Source organism: Symphalangus syndactylus, chromosome 14 (genome assembly GCF_028878055.3).
Source record: "Symphalangus syndactylus isolate Jambi chromosome 14, NHGRI_mSymSyn1-v2.1_pri, whole genome shotgun sequence".
Taxonomy (NCBI): Eukaryota; Metazoa; Chordata; class Mammalia; order Primates; family Hylobatidae; genus Symphalangus; species Symphalangus syndactylus.
In genome coordinates this window covers 16,526,202-16,545,173 of record NC_072436.2, presented here as the reverse complement: position 1 = coordinate 16,545,173, position 18,972 = coordinate 16,526,202, and the positions used below count along the sequence as shown (strand labels likewise).

The 18,972-nt window shown below is 51.9% G+C and overlaps 1 protein-coding gene across 4 annotated transcripts; it reads left to right on the top strand.

The window, feature by feature from the left end:
- The first annotated feature begins 562 nt into the window (after positions 1-562).
- CD300A (CD300a molecule) lies at positions 563-17,349 on the top strand. 4 transcript variants are annotated; one of them, XM_055242991.2, is made up of 7 exons: positions 563-969; positions 7,699-8,037; positions 8,704-8,857; positions 11,892-11,986; positions 13,706-13,743; positions 14,144-14,251; positions 16,551-17,349. In XM_055242991.2, exons 1-7 carry the CDS (start codon positions 930-932, stop codon positions 16,674-16,676), a joined length of 900 nt encoding a protein of 299 aa, XP_055098966.1. In that variant the 5' UTR covers positions 563-929; the 3' UTR covers positions 16,677-17,349. The 4 variants fall into 4 exon arrangements, with proteins under 4 accessions (XP_055098966.1, XP_063472621.1, XP_055098967.1 ...); XM_063616551.1 differs by lacking the exon at positions 14,144-14,251 and having other exon boundaries at positions 577-969; XM_055242992.2 differs by lacking the exon at positions 7,699-8,037 and having other exon boundaries at positions 623-969.
- The last annotated feature ends 1,623 nt before the right edge of the window (positions 17,350-18,972 follow it).

Sequence of the window (18,972 nt, the reverse complement as noted above, 5' to 3'; positions counted from 1 at the left end):
GTTTGTGTGTATGTGTGTGTGCATGAATGTGTGTTTGTGTGTATGTGTGTGTTTGTGAATGTGTTTGTGTGTATGTGTGTGTTTGTGTGTATGTGAGTGTGTGTATGTGGGTGTGTGTGAGTGTGAGTTTGTGAATGTGTGTGTGAGTGTGTGTGTGATTGTGTTTGTGAGTGTGAGTGTGTGAGTGTGTGTGTGTGTTTAGAGTCTGAACTCTGTGTGGATCAGGAAGGAAAGGGGTCCTTGCAGGCTCGCTGACTCCCTGCTCTGTGCCCAGCCCCGAGCTGGCTCCAGTGTGGCTATATAGAAAGGCAGGCATGGCTGGAGGACTCTCCGTGTCGAGTTGAGGACGCATTTCCAAGACTAGGAACCATTCAGGGACTCTGGGGCCACGATGACAACTCCCCTTCCTTGAGCCCCGAAGCCCAGGCCTGGACCCCCAAAGGACTCAGGAGAGGGACTCAAGAAAGGGGAGTTCCCCTTGGCAGCCTCCTCGTGGGCACCACCGAGGGTGAGAGGAGCCAGCTCAGCGGGTCCCACCCCCAGGGTTGCCCATCTTGACCACAAGGAAAGGAGGGAGGAGTTATTGGGCCTTCCACTAGGAGGAGACCCGGGGAAGTGAGAGTCGGGGATCAGTCCTGCAAGCTACGGAGTCACTACAGGGAGAGGTCTCATCACTAGAAATAGCTGAGGAACCTGCAGCCTCAACCTGGGTTAAGGAGGATGTGCCGTTCCTGGGGAGCCTTAGTCGGGGCTCTCCAGCTTCCTCCATTTTCTGACCGGCTCCAGGAATAGAACCAAAAGAAGCTGAACAAGGAAGCAGCGCGGCACCAAGAAAAGCAGAAGTCGGGGCCTTGGAGGCGTGATTCTCCCCTCGGGTCCAGCTGAGGCCTGGTGCTGCTGCAAGTGCCGCCTGTGCTGGGGAAGGGACCATGTGGCTGCCTTGGGCTCTGTTGCTTCTCTGGGTCCCAGGTGAGAGTCTCCCTGCCCGGGAAAGTCTGCAGCAGGGAGGGAGGGTGCGAGGGGCAGGGCCTCAGGGCAGGTGTCACACGAGACACCCCGAGTCTGGACTCCGTGCAGAACGCAGAATGAGGTGTGCTCTGTCCACCATATAAGATGGACAGATGAAGGGCCACACCCCTGGGAGAGGAAGGAGCCAGAGCCTCTCCCGGCTCTGCACCCACGTACCTTGGCTGAAGCACAGCGGGGCGAGTGATAAGGGGTGGGGGCAGAAAAGGGACCTTTTAGGTTTTCAGTTGAATTCTTACAGGAAGGGGGACGAGAGGCAGGATGTGTCGGGGGGTGGAGAGTGGCAGCCACTGACTGCAAGGGGCATGTGGTAAGGGTGGGGGAGATGCCAGGCTCACTGGGTGCAGGGTGTGGAGGAGGGGGGTGTGGGGATGGTGGGGGAGATGCCCGGCTCACTAGGCGCAGGGTGTGGAGGGGCGGTGGGGCGGTGAGGGAGATAGGGTCGGGGTGGGGAGCAGGTCGATAGTCTCTGGAATGCGGAGATTTAACCAGGGCAGCCCAGCGGCTGGAGCCTGAGCAGGGGAAGTCCCGAGGCAGGCCTGGCTGGGATTAGCCCGTGCGTGGGCCTGAGAACCAGGGTCAGTCCTCTCCAAGAAGGGGATATGGGACAGAGGGGACAGAAAAGGTGGTGGGGAGGGCGAGGAGGGAAAAGATCGGGCAGAGAAGCGCTGAGATCTTCTTTAGGGAGAAGTGTGGGGTTGAGCCTTCCCTGTCCAAGCGCAGGGATTCCTCCCGCAGAGTCACCTGTTGTGCCTTCAGTCACGTCCACCGCTCTCCTCAGATAGGTCCTGTGCAGACTCCTCAGGCCTAGTCCTAGGATATTTTACATCTTTGTGGTTGCTTTCCTTACAGATCGGAGGCAATTATATTTGCTATTTGTCTGTGGGAAGGTTATTACTTTTGGTGTCTTGACTTGGAAACGGGTCATCCTCCCATGACCGGTATTCCTGCGGTTCTCTTGGGTGTTCTTCTGTTTTATAGGATCCGTGTGCATGGGGAGGTTTCAGTTCCTGTCTGATAATCTGTTTCTCTTTCTCCCATTGACTTCTTGGCTGGTACAGCCAGAAAGAGGCCCAGTGGACGCAGTGGTAGTGGTTGGCCCTGCCTTGTCGCTGACTCAGGGGAAAAGGACCAGAGCTTCTCATTATTACAAAGGGATCCACCAATGACTATCCACAAAGCATTTTTACTTTTATTTATTTATTTATTTATTTTGAGATGGAATTTTGCTCTTGTTGCCCAGGCTGGAGTGCAGTGGCACGATCTTGGCTCACTGCAATCTACGCCTCCCAGGTTCAAGTGATTCTCCTGCCTCAGCCTCCCGAGTAGCTGAGATTACAGGCATGTGCCACCACGCCAGGCTAATTTTGTATTTTTAGTAGAGATGGGATTTCTCCATGTTGGTCAGGCTGGTCTCAAACTCCCAAACTCAGGTGATCCACTTGCCTTGGCCTCCCAAAGTGCTGGGATTGCAGGGGTGAGCCACCAAGCCTGGCCAACATTTTTATTTTTTTGAGACAGGGTCTCCCTCCATCACCCAAACTGGAGTGCAGTGGTGCAATCACGGTTCACTGCAGCCTCCACCTCCCAGGCTCCAGTGATCCTCCCACCTCAACCTCCCCAGTAGCTGAGACTACAGGTGTGTGCCACCACACACAGCTGGATTCTTAATTTTTTTTAGGGACAAGGTCTTACCATGTTGCCCAGGCTGGCCTCCACCTCCTGGGATCAAGGGATCCTCCCACCTTGTCCTCCCAAAATGCTGGGATTACAGGCATGAACCACCACACCTGGCCCCTACAAAACATTTTTTATTTTATTTTTATTTATTTATTTTTTTGGAGACAGAATCTCACTCTATCACCCAGGGCTGGAGTGCAGTGGCTTAATCTCGGCTCACTGCAACCTCCACCTCCTGGGTTCAAGCGATTCTCCTGCCTCAGCCTCTTGAGTAGCTGGGATTACAGGCACCCGCCACCACTGCTGGCTAATTTTTTGTGTTTTAGTAGAGACGGGGTTTCACCATATTGCCCAAGGTAGTCTCGAACTCCTGAGCTCAGGCAATCTGCCAGCCTTGGCCTCTGGCCCCCACAAAATACCATTTTTATTATTTATAGAAATTATTATTTTTATCCTTTCAGCTATGAAGGAGGTGAATTACATTAGGAGATCTGGTCATATGTTTGTCTTGATATATTATGCTGGCTTCATGAAAAGAATTAGGGAGATCTCCCTGTTTCTGTGTTCTCTGCAAATGTTTAAATAAAACTGAAATTATTTGTTCCTTGAAGTTTTGAGAGAACTAACTTGTAAAACTGTCTGAGTTTTGCTTCTTTTCTTTGATGGAAGGGAAAGAATTTCTTAATAACACTCATCATTTTTGTTCTACGTTTAAAAAAATCTAGCTGGGTGCAGTGGCTCACACCTGTAATCCCAGAATTTTGGGAGGTTGAGGTGGGAGGATAGCTTGAGCCCAGGAGTTCGAGACTGGCCTGGGCAATATAGAAAGCAAGACCTTGTCTCTTTCTTGGCCTACCTTGATAATTTATATTTTCTTAAAAAATCATCAGTGTCGTCCAGGTTTACAGACTTATTTGTAGAGATTTGCAAATTAAACTGTTATTTTTCTTTGGAATTTTGTATCTGTGTCTTTTTTTTGGTCTGGCTACCCACTAGTCTAATTAATTGTTTGAGGCCAGGCACGTTGGCTCACACCTGTAATCCCAGCACTTTGGGGGGCCAAGGCGGGTGGATCACTTGAGGTCAGGAGTTTGAGACCAGCCTGGCCAACATGGTGAAACCCCGTGTCTACTAAAAAGACAAAATTAGCCAGGCACGGTAGCGCGCACCCTGTAGTCCCAGCCACTCGGGAGGCTGAGACATGAGAGTCGCTTGAACCCAGGAGGTGGAGATTGCAGTGAGCCGAGATCATGCCACTGAACTCTGGCCTGGGCGACAAGAGCGAAACTCTGTCTCAAAAAAATAAAATAAAATAATTAATTGTTGACCCCTTACCAAAAAATCCATTTATTAATGTGTATACTAACTCCACTGTTTTTCTGTTTCTTAATTCACTGATTTCTGTGAATTCACCAATTCGTGAAAGATGACCTGGTTCTGTGTTGTGTGTGCGTGTGTGTGTTCCTCTTCTGACCTCTTGAGTTGGACTATTCAGTCATTTATCTGAGAGTTAATGGGTCAAGATTCTGTGATCTTAAAGGAAAACATTAAGACAACAGAGGAATATCCTGGTAGAGGACCCTGGCCCCAAGGTGGTCCCCAGTCTCCTGTTTATGATTAGAGGGATTGGGGGTGGTGATTCGGGTTGGAAGAGAGAAAGTGCAGAAACACAAGCCTGGGAGCACTGGGGATCCGTGTGATCGTTCCAGGTAAGTGGGGAAGTAAACGGAGGGTTTTCTGACACTTCGCAATCTCTAAATTATAATGACACCTTCACAGGTGGAACAGAGCTTTGGGGAGATGATTGGGTGACAGTTTTTATCCAAGATTTCAGAGGAGAGAAGTTAATCAGGAGAGAGAGAGAGAGAGGGAGAGAGAAACTAAACCCAAAGGGAAGTCAGATACTGGAGTAGGACGAGAGACAGGATTGGGTGCTGTGGGCAGAGGTGGCAGGGTCACTGAGGTCAGGAGAGAAGCCAAAACATGGACAAAGAAAGATGACGATTCGCAGCCCAGGAGAGGCAGGGAATCGGGTCAGGACAGGGAGCAGGAACAGTGTCTTAGGTGAAGGAGGGCTGAGAACTGACAGTATTTATTTACTTTTTTTTTTTTTTTTTGAGATAGAGTCTCACTCTGTCGCCCAGGCTGGAGTGTAGTGGTGTGATCACGGCTCACCGCAACCTCCACCTCCTGGACTCAAGTGATCCTCCCACCTCAGCCTGCTGAGTAGCTGGGAATACAGGCATGTGCCACCACGCCTGACTAATTTTTTGTATTTTTGGTAGAGATGGGGGTCTCACCACGTTGCCCAGGCTGGCCTCAAACGCCTAGGCTCAAGCAATCCTCCCGCTTTGGCCTCCCAAAGTGCTAGGATTACAGGCATGAGCCACTACACCTGGCGGATTTATTTATTTGAGTCAGGGTCTCACTCTGTCACCCAGGCTGAAGTGCAGTGATGCAATCATAGCTCACTGCAGCCTCCACCTCCTGGGCTAAAGTGATCCTCCCACCTCAGCCTCTTGAGTAACTGGGACCACACGTGTGCACCAGCACGCCTGGCTAATTTTTGTATTTTTTTGTAGAGATGGAATCTCACCATGTTGCCCAGGCTCCATTTACTTATTAAGTACTTAATGTGTCAATTTTAGTGATTTGTGTTTTTCTAGAAAATCACGTTCATCTAAGTTTATGAATTTTATGTAGAGAATTTCTGCAAAATATCTTGACTCTTCATTCTTTCTTCATCTATGGTCCTTCTCTCTTGTCATGTCTTATTTAGGCCAGCCCAAAGGTTATCTATTTTTATTAGCTCGAGTCATGTGAAACCCTGTTGTCTTGGTCAAAAAGTTGAATATCAGCCATTTCATGTGATATAACCTAATATTATTTACCAGGCGTTTTACACCTGTGATCTCATTTAACACCCGCAAAGGCCATATGAGTCAGGAACAATTGTCACCACTTTATATGCAAGGTGTCTGAAGCTCAGAGAGGTTAACTAACTTGCCCCGGAGCACACAGCTGATACGTAATAGGATAGAGATGTAAACGCAGATGCTTCTGAGGTTCTTTCTGCTTTGTCCTGGCAATTGCCGCTGAGAGTCTCAGGAAGCATCACATCTGTGACAAGCTTAGAAAGGCCTTCTCTGCAGGGGATCTGTACATCAGGCGAGGAGAGGTTTGGATGGGCCTCTGGGAGAGGCACCGAGGAGCTTGTCATCGTCTTTGGGCAGCCGTGGGCTGGGTGTGAAGCCAGTGGGGTTGAGGAGAAGCTTGCAGTGAAGTTTTTATAGTGGACCTACCATGTGCAAGGCACCTGCAGACGTTGAAGGTATAAGAACGAGACCCCTACCCCCCTGAGGCTTTCATTCGAGTGGTCCCAAAATCTCACGTGTGAAGAGATTTAAGCATTTGAAACAATAAGTAAAATTAAAGAGTTTTGGCTGGGTGCAGTAGCTCATGCCTGTAATCCCAGCACTTTGGGAGGCCGAGGCAGGCGGATCACCTGAGGTCAGGAGTTCGAGACCAGACAGGCCAACATGGCGAAACCCCATCTCTACTAAAAGCACAAAAATTATCCGGGTGTGGTGGACGCCTGTAATCTTAGCTATTCGGTAGGCTGAGGCAGGAGAATTGCTTGAACCAATGAGGCAGAGGTTGCAATGAGCCGAGATCCCGCCACGGCACTCCAGCCTGGGCGACAGAGCGAGCCTCCACCTTAAAAAAAAAAAAGTTCTAACCCTAGGAAAGGGGAGCAAGCCCCGCTCCCGCCATCCCCGGCCAATATGGGGCCACAGAATTACAAGGGCAGTGAGACACTGCACACACAACTGCCCAGCGGGCACATGCCCATCTGCCCGGGGCAGGGGCTGTGTGTCCTCTGTTTGGCGGCCGATGCTAGCTTCGAGCCTTCACCTTACTCTCCTCACTTTGCATCTGCGAATTATTTGGGAAAATGATAGACATAATTTTCAAGGAAGCTCATTTATTTCTGAGATTTAAGTCTAGGAGAGCTGGGCAAACTAAGACACAGGATAAATGAAAGTTTTCGTCAGCGAGCCTTCTGCATTTGTGACTTTTTTTTGAGACGGAGTCTCTGCTCTGTCACTCAGGCTGGAATGCAGTGGCAAGATCTCAGCTCAACATAACCTCTGCCTCCGGAGTTGAAGCGATTCTCGTGCCTCAGCCTCCCCAGTAGCTGCAATAACAGGCGCATGCCACCATGCTAGACTAATTTTTGTATTCTTAGTAGAGACAGGTTTCACCATGTTGGCCAGGCTGGTCTCGAGCTCCTGGCCTCAAGTGATCCACCTGCCTTAGCCTTCCAAAGTGCTGGGATTACAGGCATGACCCACTGTACCCAGCCAGTATTCTTGTGAAAATGGCTTGACAACCCTATTACTGCCCGGGTTTGCCCCCCTGGTGGGACCAGATCAGTATGTGGGCTGGTCTTCCTCTTGCGGGGTTGCCCAGGGCTGGGGTGGCCCTCCCGGGAGGGCAGGTGCTTACAGGTGAGTTCTCATGGTCCTGACAGGTTTGGAAGCAGGAGGCCCCTGGTGGGTGAGAGGGGTGGGAAGGGTAAGGGAAAGGAGGCAGGGGCTAGAGAAACGGGCTGCTATGAGCAAAATGTTGAGGCTGATAGAGTAGAAAAGAGAATGCTCAAGCTGTGATCTGGCTGATGGAGCTGATATGAGGTGAAGGAGTCAGGGGCTGAGGGCTGGGGGTGCTGATGTGGAGTCGGGGAATCTTTGGAGGAGGTGACCCCAGGGCGCCCAGCCTGAGCTCTGCCAGTCTCCATGGAAAGCCTCTGCCCTATTTCCACATGCGCATGGAGGGAGCCTCTCATCCTCAGTCCCTGCTCCTGGGTGGACAAGACCTGTCTGCCTGCGGCTGCCTCCTCCACACCCCCAGGGTCCATGTGGCCCTGACCCCAGGGCATCCCTGACCAGGCTCATCTGAGGAGGAGCCGGGACTCGGGCTTGTGTTTTTCAGGCTGTTTTGCTCTGAGCGGCCCCAGCACCGTGGCGGGCCCCGTGGGGGGATCCCTGAGCGTGCAGTGTCGCTATGAACAGAAACACAAGACTCTCAACAAATATTGGTGCAGACCACCACAGATTCTCCGATGTGACAAGATTGTGGAGACCAAAGGGCCAGCAGGAACAAGGAAGGGCCGAGTGTCCATCAGGGACAGTCCTGCAAACCTCAGCTTCACAGTGACCCTGGAGAATCTCACAGAGGAGGACGCAGGCACCTACTGGTGTGGGGTGGATACGCCGTGGCTCCTAGACTTTCGTGATCCCTATCTGCAGGTTGAGGTGTCCGTGTTCCCAGGTGAGCCCCTCCTTCCCTCAGCACCTAAACAGGCTCAGGTTGGAATTGTTGGGGCAGGAATCCAATCAGAGATGTGAAGCAGACAGTGTGTGTGTGTGTGTGTGTGTGTGTGTGTGTAAGAGAGAGAGGTGGGGGCCAAGGGAACACAGTCAGGGGGTCTCTCCTGGAGCAGCCGACATGTCTGCCCGGTATTGAAGAAGGGAAGGATCCAGTGATAGGGAGGCTGAGAGAGCGTTGCCTGTGAAGGAGCCAGGAGCGCACCTGTGGCTCAGCCCCACGGAAGTACAGCTGCGAGGGGGAAGGGTGGGGCCCAACAGAGAGGCTGGGGGGCCAGATGGGAAGCTGCTGCCCTCAGGAGGAGCCTTACCACATGACAGGTCAGATTTGCAGTGTAGACCTACTCCTCTGCAGCACGGAGGCTCGCAGGAGCACCTGGACCCTCATCAGCAGGATGGAAAATCAGGACCATTGGGAGTGGCACCTGTGTCCTGTTCAGAAATGCCCAATTGGCCCAGGAGGGTCCTGGAGAGACTCCGGCCCCGGGGTCCTGCATCCTGCCCCCTTCCTTAGTGGGCATTTTGTGTGAAATCAAACCAAAAAGGCATCCTGAGTGCTGGGAGAGCCAGAGGACAGCTCCCTGGGTCTGACTTGTGGTTTTGCCACCAGCATCAACGTCAATGACACCTACAAGTGTCACTGCGGCCAAGACCTCAACAACCACAACTGCATTTCCACCTGTATCATCCACTACCCTGTTTGCAGTGAGTGCCACCCACGGTGCCAGCATCCAGGAGGAAAATGAGGAGGTCGTGAACTCACAGTAAGCACCATAGACCCTGAGACATGGAGGGGGCCCTGTGCTAAGGAGGAGCCCAGGGTGGGGACCTCGGCCATGTGGGCCAGCTGGAGGTGTGCATCACTCCCTTTGCCCCAGGCCCAGGTTGGAAGCCACAGTCTGAACACCCCAGCTTGGACCTGCCCTTGGCTTTGGAAGGGGGCTCAGGTCGGGGAGAAGTTGGGGGGCAGATGGAAGGAAAGTGATAGTTACTGAGGGCTGGTGACATCCTATAAGGCCTGTGTTAGACACTTCACATGAGCGTTCTCACTTGCCCTTCACTGCATCCCTGTGCTGTCGTCATTCCCTGTATTAGTCTGTTTCACACTGTTGATAAAGACATACCCGAGAGTGGATAAATTATAATGAGAAAGAGGTTTAACGGAATCACAGTTCCACATGGCTGAGGAGGCCTCACAATCAAGGCAGAAGGTGAAAGGCATGCCTTACATGGCAGCAAGCAAGACGGAGAATGAGAACCAAGCAAAAAGGGGTTTCCTCTTATAAAGCCATCAGATCTCGTGAGACTTACTACCAGGAGAACAGTATGGGGCAAACCACACCCATGATTCAATTATCCCCCACCAGCTCCCTCCCACAACACGTGGGAATTATATGGGAGCTACAATTCAAGATGAGATTTGGGTGGGGACACAGCCAACCCACATCAATCCCCATTTTACAGATGAGTAAACTGAGACTCAGAGAGGGTAAGCAATTTGCCCAGTCAAGTAGCTACAAGAGGCTAAGGCTAAGCTTCCAATTCTTGAGTTCTCCTCTCTAAATAGTGGTTCTTAACCTTTTTGGGGGTTACCAACCCCACATAGAATCTGACATCTATGGACATTCTCCCCAGAAAAACACGTGCAGTCACAAACCTTTTCTGGGATTCAGGACTCCCTATTCTAGCACAAAACCCCACAATTCAATCCTGGTACTAGCCACCCAGAGTTAGTGCAGACCCCACAGGTGAAGAACTTCCACATCCACAAGACCGCCCTGATTTAGATGCCAGTCGAACTTTGGGGATCCCCAGGCCACCACACTTCTGACCAACTGGATGCAAATTTGGGGGTTCCCAGGACCCCCTCAGGTTCAATAATTTGTTAGACTCAGAACTCTGGAAAGCATTATACTTACAATTACAGTTTTATCATAAAGGATAAAGGATAAAGATTAGGACCAGCCAATGCAGAGACACAGAGGACAAGGCTTGGGAGGATCCCAAACAGTTTCTGTGCCCTCTCCAGGTGGAATCAGGGAGCATCACCTGCACCCTCCCTGTGGCACCTCAATATATTTATCAACTAGGAAGCTCCTCCAAGCTTTGGTGTCCAGAGTTTTTATTTGGGTTTCATTACATAGGCATGATGTGATTGAACTGTCTCCACCTCCAGTCTCTCTTTGGGAGGTTGGGCTGGCTCAGGGCTCCAAATCTCTAATTACGTGGTTGGTCTTTCTGGTGACCAACCCCATCCTATTGTCTCATTTCTTACCAAAGTCCAGGTGTGATTCATGAACAACAAAGACACTCCTAATTTTGGGGACATTCTAAGGATTTAGATCCTCCCTCCTAAGAGCTAGGGACAAAGGCCAGCCAGATTCTTTACTAGACAACATCCATAAACCCCTCCACAGGCTTCTGCCAACATATAAGACAAGGCAAAATTCAGGCTTGAACATGCCACTTTCAGAAGTTTACCCTGTAGATACACATAGGTGGCAGCGCTGGGTTCTGTGGGGCCTGAAGGTTGTGCAGTTTGTGGGGTGGGTTGGTGGGTGGGTAATCTAAGAAAAAGATGAGAAAATTATGAATGCAATTGTAGGCATGAAGGAAGGGGCCCAAGCAATGGAGGGGCCTGAAGGTGGGCTGCGTCAGCCTCCTGGTCAATCTGCTGCTTCGTGGTCACGTGTGAAAAGGTGGAGCTGCAAGGCGATTTATAAGCAACATTTACCATTGCAAAGGACTGGGGGAAATGCCCATTCAGTGGGAACATTTAAATAAATCACAGTCTATCCATGTGTTGGAATACCCTACAGCTATAGAAAAGAGTGAGGGACTTCTTTATGTACTGACGTGGAAAGACCTCTAAGATGTATTGTTAAGTAAAACCAGAATAGTGTTAGACGAGGCCTCCTTTGTGTGAAAAGAGAAGGGAAATCCTGTATATTCGTATTTGCTTGTATACACATAAAGAAACTCTGGAAGGTTCTTAAGAACAGAATGTGTGTGTATGTGGGGAAATTGGGAAATGTGTAAATGGGGGGTGTGTAGAAAGGGGGCTTTATACTCTCTATTTTTTTAATTGACCTTATCTATCTACTTAAAAAGTTAGAGAAGGAGACCAGGTATATTGGCTCATGCCTGTCATCCCAGCACTTTGGGAGGTTGAGGCAGGAGGGTGGCTTGAGCTCAGGAGTCTGAAACCATCATGGGCAATATAGCAAGACTGAGTCTCTACAAAAAATTTAAAAATTAGCTGTGGTGGCCGGCACCGTGGCTCACGCCTGTAATCCCAGCACTTTGGGAGGCCGAGGTGGGTGGATCACGAGGTCAGGAGATCAAGACCATCCGGGCTAACACAGTGAAACCCCGTCTCTACTAAAAATGCAAAAAATTACCCGGGCGTGGTGGCAGGCGCCTGTAGTCCCAGCTACTAGGGAGGCTGAGGCAGGAGAATGGCGTGAACCCTGGAGGCAGAGCTTGCATTGAGCAGATATCGTGCCACTGCACTCCAGCCTGGGTGACAGAGTGAGACTCTGTCTCAAAAAAAAAAAAAAAAAAATTAGCCGTGGTGGCCTGTGCCTGTAATCCCAGCTACTCAGGAGGCTGAGGCAGGAAGATCACTTGAGCCCCAGGGTTCAAGGCTGCAGTGAGCCATGATCACCACTGCACTCCAGCTGGGTAACAGAGCCAGATCCTGTCTCAAATAAATAAATAAATGAATAAATAAATAATAATAAAATAAGTTGGAGAAGGCAAGTTCGCCCTGCCCTCACCATCCTGTGCCTCCTCCAGGTTCCCGCTGCTCCTCTCCCTGTTGGCGTTGTTGCTGCTTCTGTTGATAGGGGCCTCCCTGCTAGCCTGGAGGATGTTTCAGAAACGGATCAAAGGTGAGTTGGCTCCCCACACCCCTCTGTCCCACCTGGGGTAGTCAGGCCTTGACCACAGACACTCATCTTCAAAGCTATGTCCTCGTCCCACAGTATTGCTATGAAATGTGACACTCAGACCAAACATTTTTGACTCTCTGTCCCCTGCTTTGCAAGTCCGCGCCCCATCCCCTGACTGTGTGGCCGAGGTTGACCTCCCCTTGCCCTGCCTGGAGCCTGACACCTGCCTCATCACACCTACTCCCCACTCTTTCCCCCGGCCCACATTTGTCGTTCATTCATTCACACAACGAAGCTGTCCCGAGCACCTACTGTGTGCCAGGCCTATGCTGAGCACTGGGGACACCATTGTGACTGGGGTAGACTGGGTCTTACCTTCAGTGAGCTTCCCCTACCTCTGGCTCCCCCAAACCTTCTCACTACCACCCTCCTTCCCGGGCATTGAACTCCTGTCTCGTCCCCACCAGCTCTTTTCCTCCTTCCCATCAGAACGCTTGTCCCAGGTGGGGACAGGGAGGGCAGTGTGGTGCCTGCACACAACATTTGGAAGCAGAGCACTTCGCACCCCAGAGTACCCGGCTGCATGCTCCGTTAGGTCAGATGTGGCTCAGCAAGCCCGTCACTATATGTGGTCTTGTGTCTCCCAACTGTGGGCTCCTCCCCTTTGATTCTGGGGGAGGAGCCCACAGATCCCCACAGCATCCAGTGCAGTGGGCTCTGGGGTTGCCTGGCTGTGGACCTAACCAAGGGCATCAGTAGCGTGTGTGTCACCCACTGCCCACCTGGTCCAGGCTCCTGGGGTGAAAGGGTTAGGGTGTACAGGGCTGTGCTCACAGGCAGCACTCCTATAGAGCAGGTGCCGGCAGCCAAGGGCTGTGTAAGCCTGAGCTGGGGTCCCTGGGGCTGACAGGCCTCCTTCCCTACGGCCTGGGGCAGCAGGCAGGTGGGCTGTCTGGGAGGGCAGACCTCAGGCACGGGGATGGGAGCAGAGGCCCCAGCAACTTCCCACAGTCTGATGCAGCCCTAAGCCCCAGATGCACAGGGCTTTTCGGTGGCATCCTTCCTCCCCTGGAAACATTTGTGTGAGATCCTGTGTTGAGAGCTTGCTTTGGTCCCTCTCCTCCAGCTGGGATCTTTCTTTCCTTTCTTTCTTTCTCTCTTTCTTCTTCTTCTTTTTTTTTTTTTTTTTTTTGAGACAGAGTCTTGCTCTGTTGCCCAGGCTGGAGTGCAGTGGCATGATCTCAGCTCACTGCAACCTCCGTCTCCCAGGTTCAAGCAATTCTCCTGTCTCAGCCTCCCAAGTAGCTGGGACTACAGGGCACATGCCACCATGCCCAGCTAATACTTGTATTTTTAGTAGAGACGGGGTTTCACCCTATTGGCCAGGCTGGTCTCGAACTCCTGACCTCAAATGATCTGCCCTCCTCAGCATCCCAAAGCACTGAGATTACAGGTGTAAGCCACTGCACCCGGCCCAGCTGGAATCTTTCTATTTCTCCATTTATTCACTCATCCTGTGTTCATTCATTCATTTACTAAGTCACTAATTCACTCACTCAACAAACCCTTGAGTTCCTACCAAGCTTCAGGCCTCAAGGGATAGGTCCCCAGGGCTGAGGTCTCTAGGGAAAGGTCTTTTCCCAGAAGGCTTGTAGGGTCCTCCATCCTGGCCGTTGTTCCGGCCAGGATTCAACCGCCTTCCTCTCCTCTTGTCTCTAGCTGGTGACCATTCAGAGCTGTCCCAGAACCCCAAGCAGGTAAGGGGGGCTTCAGCAGGAGGTGTATCAGGTGGCTGGGCAGAGGGTACAGAGGATGCTGGGAAGTTGGACAGTCCCATCGGCCAATGGAGGATGGATGGAGTGGGGAGCTCACCCAGAGCAGGACGAACAATGCTGGGAGATGTGGTCACTGGGTCTTGTTCTGAGACCTGGCCAGCCTGTCCCCTCCCCACCAGGGCAAATGGAATGAAGGGAGGCCCTCCCAGCCAAGCTGACCTGGGGAACATTCAACTACTGGATGGAGTGGGATGGAGGCAGGAAGGGGAAGGTGGGGGCTGAGGTGCTCAGAGCATAGAGGAAGGGGAGACACATGCAGAAATGCAGGGACAGAGGCTGCAGGGCTCCGAGGACACCCACCTGGGACATCCTGCCCTCCCAGGCTGCCAAGCAGAGTGAGCTGCACTACGCAAATCTGGAGCTGCTGATGTGGCCTCTGCAGGAAAAGCCAGCACCACCAAGGGAGGTGGAGGTGGAATACAGCACCGTGGTAAGTGCGGGAGCTCGGCTTTTGGGCATGCAGCCCCTGGGCTGTGCCAGGGCACCCCTAGGAGGCTGGGCAGAAGGGGAAGGAAGGGATCGGCTTGGTGATCTTGTGCCTGTCAGGGACAGGGCCACACGGAGATGGAGCAAGTGTAGATTTTGCCAGAGCAGAGGTCCTTAGAAGGGCTTGGTGTCATTGTGGCTGGGGGGTTGGAGGGGTGGCCAGCAGCTGTGGCTCTGACAGTCCGTGAAGTCCAGCATGGGTTAAGCACCTGCTGTGTATCATGAACCTGTGACTTCTCACTGTTTTGGTCTCATCATCTCTTTGGCATCAATTCTGCTTTCCAGGTTTTTGTCTGTGACCCGCTGTGGGTCAACCCTTTGGCGCAGCCACCTTCAACTGGGATAATGGGATGGGGGCTGCCTCCCTGGGTCGTGACCCACCTACTAGTGGGAGACTTCAAGCAGAAGCTGGGGTTAGCCTGGCAGAGAGGATCGGGAGAGACGTAAGCATCAGCAAGGATGCTTAAATGACCGCCCAGGCCTGGGAGCTGAAGGGACCCCTCAGACATGTTGTGTGGTGCCATGGAGGGCTGGCACCAGGGTGACAGGGGACACTGTTACTAGTCTGCCTGGAAAAGTGGCCCAACTCCCTGGGATATCTCCAGCCTGGTACCGTTCTCCCCAGGCCGCCGTTTTGCACCTGACAGGGGAAGAGGGGATCCAGACCTGCCACTTCCGGGTCCCCTGATAGCCACACCCCTCCCCAACCTCCCGCCAGCTGTCTGCATGAGGATGAGGGTGGTCTGGGGGCCCAGGGTCCTGGATGGCTCCTGGCCAAGTTCCTTTCTTTCTTTCTTTCTTTCTTTCTTTTCTTCTTTCTTTCTTTCTTTCTTTCTTTCTTTCTTTCTTTCTTTCTTTCTTTCTTTTCTTCTTTCTTTCTTTCTTTCTTTCTCTCTCTCTCTCTCTTTCTTTCTTTCTTTCTCTCTCTCTTTCCTTCTTTCTTTCTTTTTTTAGGTGGAATCTTGCTCTGTTCCCCAGGCTGGAATGCAGTGGCAAAGTCTTGGCTCGCTGCAATCTCGGCCTCCCAGGTCCAAGCAATTCTCCTGCCTCAGCCTCAGCCTCCAGAGTAGCTGGGACTACAGACACATGCCACTGCACTGGCTGATTTTTGTATTTTTAGTAGAGATAGGGCTTCACCATGTTGGCCAGGCTGGTCTCAGACTCCTGACCTCAAGTGATCCGCCTGCCCTGGCTTCCCAAAGTGCTAGGATTACAGGACTGAGCCACCACACCCGGCCAGCTCCTGGCCAAGTTTCTGAGTGCCCCTGCGATGGTCAAACCTGACTCCTTCCTTGCGTGACATGATCTTGTGTCCACAAAGCTGCATGGCCTGGGACCAGCAACAGCCTTGTTGTTCTAACTTGTTGTCTCATGATCTAAAGTGGATGGGACATGGTCTTACTCTTCTCCCAGCCCCCTTGGTACACGTTGGGACTCATGCCCACAGTACAGCAAGTTAATCAGAGCTGCAGGGCCAACGCAGTACCCCTGTACTGGCTTCAACTCCACCTAGAGAATTAGGCATCCTCTGCAGAAAGGGACCTCAGAAAGGGACCCATGGCTGCTTCATTGTGAGAACTTTTCCTTTTTTTTTTCTTTTATTTTCTTTTTTTTTTTTTGAGACAGAGTCTCACTCTGTCGCCAGGCTGGAGAGCAGTGGTGCAATCTCGGCCATTGCAACCTCCACCTCCCCGGTTCAAGTGATCCTCCTGCCCCAGCCTCCCAAGTAGCTGGGATTACAGGTGCCCACCACCACGCCCAGCTAATTTTTGTATTTTTAATAGAGACTGGGTTTCACTATGTTGCCCAGGCTGGTCTCAAACTCCTGACTTCAAGTGATCCACCCTCCTTGGCCTCCCAAAGTGCTGGGATTAGAGGCTTGAGCCACTGCGCCTGGCCGCGAGAATATTTCATTAAGAGAAGCACAGAGGTGTCTTGGGGGAGCCCAGCCAGGTCTCAGGACCTCAATTTCTTCCCTGTAGAATGGACCAGGCTGGGTCAGCCCCCGGGAGCCCCCAGAGCCTCCTGCCTCTCATGCTGGGGATGTTGTGCTGCTGCTTGCCCAGGTGGGGAGGAGCAGCTGGGTGGACAGGATCATGGAGAGAAAGAGGCCAGGACAGTGGAGCCTCTACAGTGAGGCCTCCCCAAGGCCCCTCAGGTGTCCTCCCTCCTTCGTCCTATGCTGGGGGTCCTTCCTTCCCTTGCCTCTCCCAAGCCTCCGGTTTCTTGCTTTCTCTCTGCAGGCCGCCCCCAGGGAAGAACTTCACTATGCCTCCGTGGTGTTTGATTCTAACACCAATAGGATAGCTGCTCAGAGGCCCCGGGAGGAGGAACCAGGTTCAGATTACAGTGTGATAAGGAAGACATAGGCCTTTGTCCTGCCTTGCCATCACCATAGGAGCTCTCATGGGCCCCAGGAAGTCCAGGGACGGCTCCCTTGTCCCTGGCCCACGTCCTCCTCAGCCTGCCCTTGACGACAGTGACCAACAGACAGGCAGCTGGGTTTCCCAGGCCGTCTCTTGCCATCAGCTCGATTGGCTTCCCTGAGGGCCAGCAGGGCTGGGGGCTCCGGGGAGCAGCAGGAAGCACTCCCAGCCACCAGCACGTGTCGCCTCTTTCCCCTTTGCCCCTGCTTCATCCCGGCTCTGTGTGTGGAGGACAAAGCTTCTTCCTGCGTGGCTCCAGGAAAAGATGTGGCTCACGTAGGTGGCACCTGCCAATAGCTTTGTCAATCACAGCCCCATAGGAACATCTGGAATTGCTTGGGAGTTGGGGAGAACTATTAAGAAGAGTGAAGAGAGTGCCAAAGCGGAGATCTGCTCACATGGGGGCCATGGTGGGGGGACCCACTAAAGATCAAGATCAAAGATCCTCCCCATCTCACAGACAAGGAAACTGAGGCCAGAGGGAGGAGAGAATTGCTCATGGCTGCAGAACTGGTGGCAAGTTTCTCTGGACTCTTAGGTTTATTTTTAATATGAAATATAAAAACAGTTTCAAATATCTTATTAAGGGAGAAGTAAAAAGTTATTTAAACAATGACCACTATGTGTCTGCAATCCTCTGCTAAAGAAAGCTCCCAGCTTTGATACCAGATGAGTGCAGAGAAGCCTTGTGGGTGCAGTGGGTTGGGGACATCCTAAGAGAAGTCCTCACTGAGTGGGAGAAGGTGGGTCACAGCTGCTTCTCGCCATGATGTCTGTTTGCTTGTGTGTTTTTTGAGACGGGGCCTCGCTCCGTCCCCCAGGCTGGAGTACAGTGGTACGATCACAGCTCACTGCAGCCTGGAATTCTTGGGCTCAAGTGATCCTCCTGCCTCAGCCTCCTGAGTAGCTGGCACTACAAACACGTGCCACCATGCCTGACTTTTTTATTTTTTGTAAAGATGGGGTCTCGCCTTATTGCCCAGGCTGGTCTTGAACTCTTGGGCTCAAGCGATCCTTTTGCCTTGGCCTCCCTGAGTGCTAGGATTACAGCATGAGTCACCATGCCTGACAGTTTGCATGCTGGAAAACACAGCAGTTTTCTTGTCGGGAGATTTGAAATTTGATGCAAAGAGTTGTCCAGGCTGTCTTGAGTCTGTGGCAGCTGCCAACAGCTTTATGTTTTTATTTTTTCATTTTCATTTTTCTTTTTTAGAGGCAGGGTCTCGCTGTGTTGCTCAGTCTCGAACTCCTGGAGTTGTGCAATGTGGACTCCTGGATCTGAAAGGTGAGGCTGCCGTGAAGCCTCTAATGTGGACCGGGGCTTAGACATGTGCCTGGTACGGAGGGGAACCCAGAAATAGTTGTTGACTTCACTTGAATTGAGCCCGGTCACGTTCCAGTCCCGACCTGCAGTAACCCTTCTCGGGGTCCTGTTTCCAGAGACAGAATTCTTCGGGGTAGTTTAAAACACAGAGGCGCGTGGCACCAGACTGACTCTAAGACTCAGGGGGTTGTTCGAAGGACTCCTTCTCCTCAAAGGGAGTGAACTTTAATTCTCTGAAGTAGTATTTTCTCTTTAATTCAGTCTGAATTTCTATCAATTAGAAGTAAGTCCTCTGTAAAATGCAAATGTCTAGGCAATCAGTTGGTTATCAATGCCAGCTGCTATAACAACCACAACCTCCACAATAAAACTGGGTGGAGTGGCGGGGAGAGGCTGGGGCAGGAGGGTATTGCAGCCACAGCCACACACTGGCCCCAGCCCCCTGCCCCGTCAATCTCTAAGGCTTGGTGGAGAAATAAGTTCCCCGGTATAAACCGCTTGCCCTTTGGAAGGTGGCAGCCCCTTGGGAGTCCTTCATATCATTTCTTGCCAGAGAGTCTCAGCTGGGACCAACCCCATTCTCCAAGGAGGCCTCAGAGCAGGCGGGAGTGGGCGGGCTTGCAATAGTCTTCTGGAAGTCTTACTGTCCAACTCCCTTCCAGGAAGCTCTGCATACCAAAGGACACTGGGAAGGACCATCTTTGTCAAACCAGAGACAGGGTCTTCCTCTGTTGCCCAGGCTAGAGTGCAATGGCACAATTATGGCTCACTGCAGCCTCGAACTCCTGGGCTCAGGCAGTTCTCCTGCCTCAGCCTCCCAAGTAGCTGTAACTACAGGCATGCGCCACCACACCTGGCTAATTTTTTGTAGAGACAGAGTTTCGTCATGTGGCCCAGGCTGCTCTTGAACTCCTG